The sequence below is a fragment of the Mizuhopecten yessoensis genome, unplaced genomic scaffold (genome assembly GCF_002113885.1).
Source record: "Mizuhopecten yessoensis strain PY_sf001 unplaced genomic scaffold, ASM211388v2 scaffold1779, whole genome shotgun sequence".
Lineage (NCBI taxonomy): Eukaryota > Metazoa > Mollusca > Bivalvia > Pectinida > Pectinidae > Mizuhopecten > Mizuhopecten yessoensis.
The window spans coordinates 1,029,529-1,044,986 of NW_018404217.1; the positions used below are offsets into that span (position 1 = coordinate 1,029,529).

The 15,458-nt window shown below is 35.6% G+C and overlaps 1 protein-coding gene across 4 annotated transcripts in view; it reads left to right on the plus strand.

Annotated features, from left to right (window-relative positions):
• The window catches only part of LOC110441112, a 50,621-nt gene that overhangs the window by 18,979 nt on the left and 16,184 nt on the right, over positions 1 to 15,458 (plus strand). For 3 of the 4 annotated variants that reach the window (XM_021484215.1, XM_021484222.1, XM_021484235.1), the window contains 4 exons: positions 1,432 to 2,108; positions 3,838 to 3,877; positions 4,300 to 4,365; positions 6,591 to 9,001. In XM_021484215.1, the coding sequence (XP_021339890.1) occupies positions 1,432 to 2,108; positions 3,838 to 3,877; positions 4,300 to 4,365; positions 6,591 to 6,610 (803 nt within the window). In that variant the 3' untranslated portion in view covers positions 6,611 to 9,001. Of the gene's footprint in view, positions 1 to 1,431; positions 2,109 to 3,837; positions 3,878 to 4,299; positions 4,366 to 6,590; positions 9,002 to 15,458 lie in introns of those variants that run through there. The other variant, XM_021484228.1, reaches the window with a different exon arrangement.

The window sequence follows — 15,458 nt, forward strand, 5'->3', positions numbered from 1 at the left end:
AAACCCTTGAAACAACTTCTTCTCCATCACGAAAAGGCCTTGGATGATGATATTTGATCAGTAACATGCTTGGATGCAGGGCTACCAAGTTTGTTGAAATGAATGGCCTTTGCTCATATTCAAGGTCACAGGGATCAAATATTGTTTAATCTTTAAATGACTTGTTTTGAAAGTATGCCGGGACGGAAGGTTATAAACTTTCAAGGTGAAAGGCGTCGAATGTTTAAATCATTTAATAGATTCAAATGGATCGAACACATATTTTGCCTGTAGCTTTATATTAGTCTACTTTTAAGATTACAAGTGTGATATTAATACCAGGTGAGCGATTCAGGCCCATTGGGCCTCTTGTTTGGTGACGAGATGTTACGTGCCTGATACTTATGAGTGAATTCAATAGATATTAATTATGTGTAGTGGTACGTATCGCTTTTTCTTTTTAGGTTGGATATTAATAATAGCCTCCATGGCTTCTGATCTGCTGAGACATACCCGGCTATAGAATGTTTTCCCTTGTTGATGGTAATGGAAGTTTCTGAGAGAGAAACTTACGTTGATACTTACCAATTTTGTTTAAAAAAAACCCACATAAAGCTCACTTTTTTCAGCAAAATGCCAGCTGTAGCCAGGCATCGAATTGGTCAAAGGTTAGATTTCGGCCTATTTCGAACACATTTGGTTTGTTCCTAAATCTTCCATGAGTCTGTAAAACATCCATACTGTCGTTCACTGGCTTCTGATCATGATCGATTGTAATTGAAAATCAGTGTAATATTTCTATCCGTAGCTGTATAATGGAACTGAAAACATTTACTCAACACCCGTTAAATCTTTGAACAATGGCTTTTGATTGGTCGAATTTTTATTAGTGTGCGGATTTTGCAAAGTTGTAATATTGGAGTATCGCTATTTTTCTACTGCAACATTTGCGACTAGGTCCTACATTGGGGAAATATTTTGAAGTTACGATACGGTAATCGTTATAATTAGAACTGCTTTTTTTCCTTCTTTGTTTTAATCAACCGTGTGTGTTAAGATTGTTCAATATGATATAATGTATTTTCTGGTGGACAGAGAGCAGACGACAAGAAACATAGACTACCAAAGGAAACATTATGTCTTACCGTTCGTTTGGTGTCTCCAAAGCTTTGTTCGTTATCAACAAAAATCAGGTTCATTCCTGATGTTGTGATGCTATGTCATACTTTTCTTAAACTTCGCTCCACTGAAATCCTAAATTTATAGGTTCCTGGTTCATTGTGTCTTTTTATTGCTGACAAGAAAAATATTTTTTGAAGTCGTTTTTGTGTTTTGAAATTTTGTTTGACAAAATTGTTATTATGATCGTTTTTTTCTGAATGACTTTCGTCCAATTGGCCGGTAATAGTATTCTGATGTAAATTATTATCCTTTTTGATTGCAATTAACCAGATGAAGAGATGGACTACAGTTGTTTGCACCGTAATTCATCCGGGGAGCTGCGTGCGATTGACAAAGCAAGGATAAGCCTGATCGAGAAATACAAGCACAGATTCCGATTAGAACTGAATGCTCCCCAAGCTGACGTTATGGTAGTATACAGTGAGAATGACCGTGATGCTGCTGAAGGATTCCGACAAAGTATAGACGGCCGCGTTCTTAGTCTTGTAAACAGGAAGCAAGCAAATGTAAAGGCAATGCTATATGACAAGGAAGGATTGGGGGAAACCAAATTGAACGCTTTGGAAGCAGCTTATAGCAACAGTACATATGCTTTTCTGTATTTGACGAAATCCTTTGTTAAAAATGACTATACTGCATTAGTTGCACAGTCATTACTTATGGAGTCCATTAACAGCAAGGACAAAAAATGGCGGGTGGTACCATTTCATACATCACCGCTTGAAAATAGACCATACAAAGTACCCTTGGGTATCAACACCTTGAAGAGCCTGAATGCTTGGAACCAGGATAGATACTACTGGGGAATGATGGATGATCTTCTAAGTGGCACAATTCACGAGCGAGAAGACAGAGAAATTAAAATGTTTGATAGGAAATACGAAGAAGCCATTAGTATCCAAAATGAAGACAAAAAACATGAAGACTCCATAGGTAAACTTGAGAAGGTATGTACCACTATTGTCCTAACCTAAGTTGTTATTGTACCTCAACTTTGTATCAAATTGTTCTGGTGTATTTATTCAAATATTGCTACACTATTTTGATGTGTGCTATCATGTATTTAACATGTTAAAGATTCGTCTTACTGGTTTCAGCAATAGTTTCCACTATTGGAAAGATGATATGTGTCTACACAATAATACTGTGGCAATTGTAGTTTCTATATAGTTTACCTCGAAAGGAAGTTTATGCAGAATACACCTTAATTTCACTCTTAAAGATTGTTTGATTCTTATACGTCGAAAGACGAAACCGTATTATATTATTATGAGAACGGTGTCTGCTCGATATCTCAAGTAATTTTCAACAGATAACATCAAACGTCATAGGTAGGTTTATGCTGTGAGAGCTCGGACAAATTCGATAACAACCATTGTCTGACTCTTATTTTCTTATTTATGCCCCTTTTACAATATATCAATGGCTGAAAAAGTGTCCGCTCGATATCTCGAGTAAGTTTCAATCGAATAACTAACTTAAAGTTTAATTATCGTGAGAGCTCAGACGAGACGAGTTTGATAACCATTGCTCAACTGTAAATTATGGCGTTATGATCCTTTATTCAATAGCTAAAACAGTGTCCGCTCTATACCACGAGTAATTTCAACGGAATGACTTCAAACTTCATGGGAAGGTTTATTTCCATAAAACCTTAGACGAGTCCGATAGCCACCATTATCCTACCCTTATTTACGGAGCTATATCCCTTTATTCACTGGCTGAAATGGTGTCCGCTCGATATTTTATTGTTTTCAATGGATTCATTTCGGTAGGTTAATTCCCTAAGAGCTCGGAAAAGCTAGATATCCGACTGTATTCTATGCAGTTATAGCCCCAAAATCAGTGGAGTGAGTGTCATCAATCTACCGGGTATGTGGAAATATTTCTCCTTTAACATCAATAACTGACAAATATTTCACATACATTTGTATTGCAACGACTGCTCATTCAACTTGTGACAGGCGTATTATGTACTGCTTCGCAGTAACCTTGTTTTCATAAAGAACATATTTATTTCGTGTTTAGAAATATCGTTGATGTTAATCTTCCTGAAATAATTTAATATTTCACATTGCGGTTGTTTCTAATTTAAGTAGATATAACGAAATGTTGAGAAAAATTTTTTGGTTATCCAACCAAAACAAAATGGGGGCGATAATTTTCTCCCATCCTATTATTTCAGTCACAACTCCATCGGCAGTAGTCTACCATGTTTGTAAACATAAAACACATGTGGGGTATAGATATTGTCATTCACATTGTTATAACGTCATAATTGAACACATGCTAATCGGCACGAGCCTATTCTCCCTAGGAAGTGACAAGTATCTTTCCCTGCTAAAATGGGAGGCACACCTGTGAAGGGTGGGAAAACATTAAATTCATCCACACCAGTAATAATGCCTTATACATGGATATCACTGAAGGAGAAATGGTTATATGGTTTATATAAAGGCCCTACTGATGTTGCACAATTTTTGAGGCTGGGGATGGTATGGTAATATGCATTGTTTGTTGTTTATTATCTTCTTAGTTGGATAAAGGTATCTTTCAAAGACGTTCAACTATTACTATCAGATAAGTTATTGGCATATTTAAAAGTAAACTGCCGTGTAATATCTATTTTTGTTACATGATCACAGACTTTAAATAGACATTTCTGATTTTTTTTAGCTCTCCTTGAACCGCACACAGCCGCAGCAGGATCGACCTAGTAAGTGTATCAAAATGTTTGGAAAAGAGGATATTTGATGGATCCTAATCCATGATCGTATGAGTCGACAGTTGTTCAGTCTTCTGCAGACTCGGGGTTTACTTACCAAATTTATCCATTCCAAGTAAATAGGTGCTATTGCGTTTCATGACTCTTTTTTATTCTTAAAAGTGATGATAAATTGATTTATTGCAAATCTGCCAAGCCCGTTAAGCTCTTAAAGCACTGGATAACATCTGGTGTCAGGATAATTATGGCTTTTAAACATTTTTTACACAATAGAAGAACCGCTAGGCGGTATTAAATGCTATCAAAAGGTTTGAATAACATTGATCTCACAATCTGGATACTCACTTTTAACTGAATCAGTGTTGAGTTTGATTTGGTAGGCAATACACATATACAATAACTTATTATTACAGGGAGCGTTGTGCAACCAATGCCAAAGCCCGACGATTCCGTGTCTGCGTCATGCGACTCGTGCCATGGTAAGGACTTTTGCTAGTTTCACAAATAAAACGATAGTAGAAAAATACAGATCTAATAACATTCATTATATGTTAATATCGTTTATAATTAATGTATTGAATAACATTTACGCCTATAATTTGTATTTTTTCTTTGTTCATACTGCCATGATAATTATTTAGCTTAGATTGCCCAAAGAGCCCAGTGCATCCGGCGTCAACATTTTTTAAACAATTTTTTAAATAGACATGAGGCGCCGAAGGTGATGGTAGTTTGCCAGTAGCATGCTGGGATGAAAGGCTACCAAGTTTATTCTACTGAATGACATTCACCTGTATTAAAGGTCATGTGGTCAAGTGTCTTAGAAAACATTTGCACATCTTCTTCAGAATAACTGAAAGGGCTGGATTGATGATATACTTAAATGCTAGGATGAATGGCTATCAAGGTTGTTCAAATGACTGACCTTGACTCATATTTAAAGTCACAAGGGGTCAAATATGTTAAAAATTCAACGACTTCATCTGAATGACTTAACAGTCTAGGCTGATGATATATGGCCGGTAGCATGCTGGAATCAAGGGTTACCAATTTTGTTCAATTGGATGACATTTACCCATATTCAAGGTCGCAGGTTTCACTTATCTTAAAAAAACACATTTGAAGACTTATTTGGAATTACCAAAAGGCCAAGATGATGGTGTTGGGCTAGAAACATGCTAAGTGGAAGTTTGTCATATTTGTTTAAATTGATAACCTTCACCCATATTCAAGGTCACAGGCGTCAAATATATATCGATTACTTTGAACAATTTTCCTGAATAACAAAAAGTTACAGGGTGATGATATTTGATAAGTAATATGCTAAGGTAAAGTTGTTGACCTTGACCCGCTTTCAAAGTTTGTTCAACTTGTCTGTCTTACTTCAAGGTCATCGGGGTCAAATGTGTTTACATCTTTTAACAGGGGCCTCTGTATGACTTGGAGTCACCTGTAATGATATATGGCTTGTGGCTTAATATAAGTCTACTTTTAAATCTACAAATACGAGATTAGTACGAAGTGAGCAACATAGGCATATTTGGCCGCTGTTTACATATGTTTTGGAAAATCAGTATAAAATATGTAATAGAACTGCACCGGCATATATGCTAGCTTCTCACTGTGGCTGCTGCTCAATGTTGGAAAGAGTTCTCAATGATACAATTCATATTATTATGAGTAACATTTCGCCTGCTTGGTTTTGTTATTAGCTCACCTGGCCCGAGTGAGCTTATGGCATAGTGCCGTGTCCAAGTCCTACCAAGTTTCAAATAAATGAACTTGAATCATATTCAAGGTCACAGGGGTCAAATATGTTTAAAACATTTAAACAACTTCTTCTGAATAACCAATAGGCCTAAGGTAATGATATTTGGCCAGTAATATTCTGGGATGAAGGGCTACCAAATTGTTCAAATAAATGACCTTGACTTATATTCAAGGTTACAGGGGTCAAATATGTTAAAATCTTTAAACAACTTCTTATGATTAACCGAGAGGCCTAGGGGTGATGATATTTTGCCAGTAACATGCTGGTTTGAAGGGCTACCAAGTTAATTCAAATAAATGACCTTGACTTATATTCAAGGTTACATGGGTCAAATATGTTTAAAACATTGAAACAACTACTTCTAAAATAAACCAAGAGGCCTAGGGTGATTGTATTTGGCCAGTAACATGTATATGCTGGGATGAAGGACTACCAAGTTTGTTCAAATGAATGCACTTGACATATATTCAAGGTCACAGGGGTCAAATCTGTTTGAAACCTTTGAATGACTTCTTTTCAATAACCAAAAGGCCAAGGGTGATAATATTTAATCTTTAAATACTTTGTTCTGTATAACCAAAAGGTCCAGGGTAATGATATCGTGCAAGAAGCATGCTGGGTTGGAAGACTATAAACTCTTACAACCTGATGTCCTTGTTCGACATTCAAGGTCACGGGCGTCATATGTTTGAACCCTTTAATAGGTTCTGGTGAATCAAACGCTGATATTCTGCCTGTAGTTGTATTTTAGTCCACTTTTAAGATTACACGTGTGAGATTAATACCAGGTGAGCGATTCAGGCCCATTGGGCTTCTTGTTTCATTTACAATAGATATGCTTTTTAGAAATGTGACTTTTCATATGAAATTTTGTCACACTTGAGTCGATCAATTTGCAAAAACTAACTTTAAAACGTTTTATTCGTGTTGCAGTAACTGACGAGCAGGATTAATATTTCTTACGATACCGACATTCCGGGAAACACGCTAGAGGCATGCGTTTCGGAATGGATAAGGAATACATTCTTTTTTGGACTATTGCATTAAAGTAATAAATGCAGTTTTTTTCTGGTAGCTGACCTTCATTGTTCGACCATGTATACCAAAATTAAAGGTAACAGTGAAATGATCACAAGATTGGGTTTCCAACCTGTTGACAAAGTTTTCCTGGATTATGGTGTCTTGGATGTGAATCTGCCTAGTGAATGACGTGGTAACTGTAAGATAAATGATTTTAGTGGCCGTTCTGGATTTGCATGGAGCATGACAGTTTGAATACATGTGTTTTATAGACGGTTCAGATGTGGTTAGATAAATTATGTACATTCTGTCACGAGGCTAAGTTAAACACGACGCGTGATGATGTAACCAACAAATATGACGTGTGATGACGTAACCAACTGTTTCATTCATTCAAGCAACTCTGGTTGGTATTTGCTACCTACTTCATGATAAGTGTTATAATGTCGCTGCAACAAAAATATAAATACGTGATTTATTTCATTATGACAAGTGAGTACTTTGAATTAAATTGTACCAAAGTAGTGTTTTGTCAGTAAATATTTATGATTTTATTTTTGCTCCATGCAGCACCCTTCCATTCGTCCTGGGCCAGAACTTCGCCAGCCCAGGTTTTATACCTTGTTATTTCGTGTAGAGGAGATTTCGGAGTAAACAAGGGCACGACAATGAGAAGAAAGTAGAGCGATATCATTCATTAATTCTCACATACTGTCACTCACTTATTTCTTTCATAAAATCATCCTTTCATTCCGTATTTTTTGTTTCAATGTTTTGTTACCCCGTGTAATATAATTTTTTGTTTCGGAGTATTTGTGACGTTGACTTGTAACGTTTCACACTAGCTTATGTGGTAAGATCTGTTGATTGAGTATCAAATTATGGTTTATATCATATTTATGGTGTTTGCTGTTACTATGAGTTCAAACCTTCTACTTTAGTTACTTACATACATGTAGCAATTTCTGTTTTCGAGAAAGGATTTCAGGAAGCACAATCAATAAAATAGGTTTTTAAATCCACACATTTTCCAAATAGTTTACAAGCAAGATTACCTGTTATTTTCCACTTTTAAAGTTGCAGAAATTATTGGGGCAGTAATGTTGTACATGAATTTAACAATTATTTTATCTTATGTTTATTCAATTAAAAATCATCCCATGTTGATTTTGTTATTGGTTAGTTGACTACCTAATTCCATGATTCATATATTTTTGCTATATCAATATATCAAATGCAGCTTTACTGTAAAACTTGTTAAACAGAATTGTTGTATTAGAGGTTTTATTTAAAACTTCAAATTGTGTTACATTGTGTAATGTTGGGAGATATCAGACTAAAATGATGTTTATCCAATCTCTTTGCTTAACGTTTTAACTAGTGATGATTCTGTCTTTTTTTAAGTGTGTTTGAATCTTTCTTTGAGAGAAGGAACCAGTCTTAAAAACATCATCGAGTAAACGTATATCCGACTTTATCCTTTTAGTTTAAACGAATGCTTTTTTTGTGTACTTTGGTGTTTTCCTTCCCCTATATTTGCTTTCTGATTTCAATTTGGCATTTTTTTTGTAATTTTCTTGTTTGAACCCCTTTCGTAGTAATCCAAGCAAATATTACTTCCTGATAAAAAAAATTCTAAATTAAGTATACAAAAGTCTTTTCCATATTTACTAGTTTTCCAGTAAGCTAGGATTCATTATTTTAGTGCCAGAAACCATTTTAGAAGTATGTTTCTCTGTCCGAAAAGATTTCCCCTCCTCATATTATATTTCACTTGGGAGTTTTACTTACAATTATTTACAATTTTCCCTTATTCTCTTCCTGTTTGTTTTTGCCTTATTTAGGTACGCAAAAATTTGCTGTTATTATACAGTACATATTTTTTTTTATACATTTATTAATGTTTCTATCGATACATGTTTGTTCGCTTCCCTTCCGCATAGTAAGACAATTTTTACATTTGATTTTTTCACTCAGATATACCTGGTCACATCCATGTTTGCTTTTACCAAATTATACACCTAGAGACTTCGTCAATACTTCAGGCTAGATGATTTCACATACATTTTGTGTACATATTTTGTTTAATCCAGAGACAATCAGTTTTCCGTATAGGCACGGTAGTTTAGTGGTTGGATGCCGGGCTCGTGACCGAAGGGTTGCGGGATCGAGTCATGGCACGGCACTGTGTTGTATCTTTGAGCAAGAACCTTTACTTTGCTTGTTCCGGTCTAATAGGCTGTAAATGGGTATGTGGTTGGGCAGTGTTAGCATTGTAGAATGCTAGAGCTGTTAGCGCCGAAATGGCAGCTGCGGTTGTATGCTCCCCAGTGAGTTGAGAAAGATATTGGCTTGTTGCGAAGGCCCTATAACCACGGATAATAATGTGTGAACCGCTTTGAGACGACCTACGAACTAGGTTGTATTAAAGCAGTATATAAGAACCTCGAATTATTATTATTATTACTAGTTTTGTTCTTATTCAATATCAAACCCGATACTTCCCTTAGGAAAACTTTATCTGAAGAGCTATTGGCATGTGTTGTGATGAGGCTTTTTTTAGTTTGAAATATTTAAAATCCATATAGAGCTATTATAACACATACCATTTTTTCATCCGTATAAAAGAGGTTATTAAAAGAATTTGGGCAGGAGTTTTCATAATTTCATTATTTACGTTCATGTGATGTCTATTTTGAAATAGGTGGGGGTAGTACTAGTTATTTAGGAAAAAGATAGACTAATTCTATCAAAGAGAAAGCGTTATGGCTAAGGGTTCAAGAGAGACACTTTATGATGGCATGTTTTTACTATTTTGATGTTGAAAGACAAGTATAAGCTGCTTTCTTCATTTCGTTAATTGATGTTTGTAATTTACCGGACCACAACATTACACCGGAAAAGCCGGATTGGAAGTAATAGACGAATAGATTCCGGAAAAGATATTATAGGATTATATAATCGTGTTTAGTCTGCATTAAACCCAACAGCACACACAGGTTATACTCTGCTATATTTTTTGTCGATAAAATAACAAACACTTAAATTGTCGAAAATGAGCATTTATTCTAAATGCCAGAAATCGAACATATGTATACATCTTTGTGTTGATTTTTATAATAAGGTGTACAAAGAACCAAACAAAATGGGGCTTGCTTCAAAATAAACGCCACAAACTTGAACTTAAATATTACCATATTTCTGTTCAAGTGCCCCACTCCAGAGAAACCTGTGTATGTTATAATATACCAATATCGCACCATGCAAAATATTGTGTCACTATTTACAAAAGCATATAAGATATATCAAACAATCAGAAAAAGACATTGCACCATATGCTTATTAACATTTCTGACAGTTACTGGCAGCTGTCACAGACAGAAACTTGCCTTGTTATGATTCCAACGTTAACCAAGCTATCAGAAAAAAAACACTTCTCCATGTTGTTTAAGTCTGCTACCAGCAGACACCTTTATCTGATAAGTATTATACATGTATCATACTGCTTCATGCTGCCTCAGACAGTCAAGTCACAATATAATATATATGTTAACCATGTCACACTCTATATGTTAAACAAAATATTACATGGATGTATGTATAGGTATATATAATTAACATGTCTTTAAAATGCCAACATAAGTATAGGAAAAATGAAGGAAAAATAATAATGTCTGTAACAATTTTACTCATTACCAGATAAACTTGTTTCGTGCTGCCTCAGACAATCATTCATCAAGTTTTCCAGGCCAATTGTCACCCTTGAACTTTGGGAATACTGAGCAATGTTACATATTTTACCTTCGGAAAGGCACAACAAATTAGGATCAACTTTGTCCATCACATATAATGCTGTGCATGACATTAACACAATGAAATGCTTTATACCGCCTCAGACAGTTAATCCACAATTTCATTCTTAAATGTACATTTAAATTGAATACAATGTGTTGCAACAATGTTCCGTGCCGCCTCAGACAGTCACTTCCCATGATGCTATAGACAGTTATTAGTGTTCATACTTTTAAGCATTAGGTAATGGCTATATACGTATTTAGTTAATGATTAAATGCAATCATGTTATTATCTTGATTGTGTAACAGGGATATATATATTTATTGTATGTAAGACTTTGAAAGGTCTTGGTGTAAGGAACCTCAAATGGTTGTTTGGTAGTATAGTTGTGTGATGAAAGAATGTGGTGCGAGGACCCTTAATGTTTGTGTGTTACCTGTATGTAAGAATGTGTGGAATGTGAGTACTTTTAGTCACGAGACATCAACGGACATTTTTATTGGTCATAGCTAACAACTGCATACTTTTTAACTTGACTAATATCACTCAGCACAAAGGCGTTGCAGGATATATAACAACATTTAGATATTGGAAGTGTTTAAAGATATTTGGGGAATTAGAGAACTGGGTGAGTTTTTAACCATGTATGTTCCATTATTATTATTTATATGTATATTCTGTAAGGTATTATCAGAATATTAGTATTATGTAATGTTTGAATTATTATTTCACTTTTTAATCATAATATTCTGATTAAATGTGAAGAAATGGATAAAGTGTAAGTTTTCAGTCGTTCGACCTGTATATAATTTCTTTATTCCAAATTATACAGTACATGTATCGTGATTAGTATTGTTTCTATAAGGTATTTATTTCATTTTCAGTAGTACATGTATAACACTGTTAAAACTGTTCACCTTTCATCCGTCGCTTAAGACAAAGGGAATTTCTGTAAACCCCCGCAGGATCTGTGGGGTACGTTTAATTTTATATCAACTGTTATTGATATGTAGAACTAATTGCAATATAATGCAATGTACATTGTAAAAATGATATCATATTGCTATATGGAGTTCATTAAATAAAAAATGTATCTTTTATGCATTACGATGATAAATTAAGTATATATGTAAGAGTTATGTCCATTGATGTAAACAGACTATGTGAGAGATTTGAGTGAATGTGTAATGTGTTGTATTTTGTACTTGCAGGTTTTTTTAATAAACAGAATAAAGGTCATAAAGAACCGAAGAGTTTTTAGTGGATATTTTGATATCACATCAATATAGCACTGTAAGCATGATGTCATCTTTTGTTATTGTTAAGTTGTCATTGTTTAGACATTTGGTATTCACGGATTGTTCATGTGTAAGCGCGGGCTTTTTTTTCTATGGACGCTACACTCCTGTAGGGGTCAACCAATGCAATTGGCCCACTCGTGGAGTGACCAAAATCAGACATAACCTGCAAATTCTGGCACATTATCAAGAACCCTTTTGCATCTTCAATCACTCTTGGTCTCAAAACTGAATAATCGACTTTGAAAGACTGCTAGAGGAACGTCTTTGAAGTTACTGCTCTTCAGTGACCCGTCAGCATTTCTCACTAATAAGACTCCAAATTCTTCGAATGTTTCTCGTATAGCACAAATCCGAAAGGCTAGCTCACTTGGTACGTGTTCAAAATCTGGACTGCGTCGTCTATTTAACCATAGGTTATCCAGTTCCACCACGCTTCGTGAATTCAAACAACCTATCTCTGTTGCAGTCATTGAAAACATCTACCCATTCTTTCGAAAAGTCAACTTCGTGGGCAGTACCTCCAGGAAAAACGTACAGGTTAGGCATGAACCTACTTTTGCTGCTTTTTTTCAACATCAAAATATTGTAATCATACTGGTCGCCAGTACCAGTAAGCTTGGGTCGAATCGCTGGGGCTCTGTCAGTCTTGGCAACTTATATCAACGTACATGTAGCAGCTTCTCTCCAGTGCTTAAAAATAGCTGTCATAGTACAGCTACGTTTTTATCAATCAGTCACAGAACTTTCAGGAAAACACAGGATCAACAAGTAGTTGGACTATTCCGGGAATAATAACGTCGATCGGGGTACCTCTCGGACACGTTCTTTATTTTTGAAAATCTAAATTATTTTTATTTTATTAAGTGGTACCCTGAAGACTTAAAGCCGTTCCGGGATACTTAATTTTGACCTTTTTCTGCCGATGCCATCAGGGAGGATTAATACCACGGGCTTAGATTAGATGCTAACTAAGTCCGTCTGGTTGATACTAATAAGTGGCCCCATCGTTTCTCAACGTGTATCAAAAAAGGCAGTCAAGCCTGTTATAATACAGCCAAACTTCCATAAATCGAAATTCGAAGATTCGAACTTCTCGATGTACCGAAGCTACGACAAAGTCTATAATTGTTCCCTTATATAGCACTACTTGTATTCTTTTCATGTACACATGTATCGTACTTTTATGCGTCGAATTTCTCGCTGTTTCGATGTGAAATCAAGGATCATTCGTTATAAAAAAAACATTGAAAATTACAACTAATAAATCGATGTGAAATGTTAACTTGTTCAAAAACATTAAAAAGTCCCGTGGTTATTTTACCTGTTCAAGCTTCGGAATTGTAATTGACAAATAAATGTTGAATTTGATAAGAATGTCGAAGCCTGTGTTTCGTCATTTTTTTTAAAGAATCACCTTCTGTGTTATTATTCGGGATTTGAAGTCCAGATGTTTCGACTTTTTCCAGATGGTCACGCAAAGTTCGAAACATCGAAGTTTGACTAGCATACATATAAACAATATATCAGATTCGCTGGAATTGTGTTTCATACTGTTATGTGCCCTACGTCATCGAGTATTGGTGATCTAGGGGTAATATCGGACACAAAATATCCGAGTCGGGCACACTTCGAATACAACCAGAAAGCCACCCGTGTGCATCTTAAAACAAAATATACAGTTAAAGGAATAAAAAGAAGTGCATCTTCTGCTACTGTAGATTTAACTGATTATCTAGTACTGTAACAACTTCAGTACAACAGGGGCAGGGGGAGATTGCGGGGGCAATTTTGATCAATTTTATTTAATTTTTGTCGAAATTTAAGTGAATTTACACCAGTTGGAAGATAAATCGCATGCTTTTCATAAAAAAACAGGGGGGCAAACATATCCGTATTTTAAGAATTATTTCTCTCAGTTTTATACGCGATTGCCTTAAGGGTAGCAATTCGGTTTACCGTTAGAAAATTCGCAATTTTGCATGTGAACGTCCAGCCAATTCAATTGATGCCAACTCGACTACGTGATGTTTCAGTATAAAGTACAGCACAAGTCATTTGGCTTCAAATTTAGTATTTTTCATATTGGATGATATGAACTTGAGAATGCTATCTGCTAGTATTACAGTAATTAATGTAGGTGAGACCGGAGCAGGTTCGGCCACCCCTGATATATTTTGTTTTGAGCCAATACTTACAATTTTGAGGGTTTAGCAAATCAGTATATGAAAGTCATAGTTATATCAATTCCTATGTTGGTCGAACTTGCCCGAGTCTGCCTTTCTGTCATCCACTTTCCGGTGGAAAAAGTTAAATAATTGGTCAAATACAGACCTGTTTGCCCCTTTGTTATTATTTAATGAAAAGCATGGAATTTCTCTTCAAGATGGTATAAACACACATAAATTTCAACAAATGTTATAAGGTCCGGGACGACTTAAATACAAATAGGCCGAACCTGCCTCCGTCTCCCCCATCTAGTTGACTCTTATATTTTAAGGGTGCCTCTTGTATGTGCTATCAATCATTGTAATTTTATGTTTCTACAATGGTTAATTGCGTGGCAATGGTATCATTTCTTATCATTTAAACGCCGATTCACAACAAGATGTTGCGTACGACAAAAAGTACTCCCGTAAAATGATAGTTGATATGGGCTTTTGCAAGTCTATTACCGAAAGGTGGCAAACTTGGGGAAAACTAGTCACGTTCAACCAGACTCTTGTTGTCTGCGCAAGCTACGCCGAAGAGAGAATTACAAGTCATCAAGCGTCTGGTTGAACGAGACTAGGGAAAACCCCTTTATAATACAGGAATGTCGTATTAAACGAAAGTAAATACAGACAATATAGGTGAGTAAGAACAGTAACCTAGAAAAATTAGCAAGAAAATAGTTATATTTAGTGATTAAGGGCATACTGTAGCTATGTATAATTAATACAATACACTGATAAGGAATGTAGTTGTGTAATGTAGGGAGAACATAATCCGGAGAGGGTGCATGGGTACCAGTTGTCACTCCGTAACATCTGAAATGTGATCGTATAGTCTACGTTCTTGGCAATTAATACAACTCAATAACGTTCACTGCTACCCTCTCTAGACTCTTCTCTTCGTCAGGTAACATTCCTGTTTTCACTACAGGTTCGTATAATGGATGCATTGGTAAGACAATCAATCGATTAAATAACTCAACAAGGTGTTTCAAAATACGAGTAACTATTTATGAACAAGACAGAATAGATATACATATAATAACTTAGCATAAATTGTAATGTTTATTGTAAAGTTCAATTGCCGAAATGTGTAAGACTTCGTTAACTTTCACGGAATTGAACTTGATACTGTAGTGAATGTTAGGGAGAGCTACCTCCCTTAGATTGCTAACCGCGCTTGGTCTCCTGACATCAAGCTGAATACACGTGAGTGAATTTCCTTCACCTTCAAACCGATATATGGACCTGAAAGCAGTTCTCTACTCCATGTAGAGATAATGTGTTATAACACACACCACATATGTCTTAAGTCAGCCTCAGTGGTGTCAGGGTCGGAGGAAAGTCGGGCTATTGAAATGAGAGACCACTGTGGTTCGTATCAGTCACACTGGAGGTTCCAGCGAGTACATATACCCCAACTGGTGTCATGTGTATCAATTTTCTAATAAAGATACCAATATATACAGACAAGT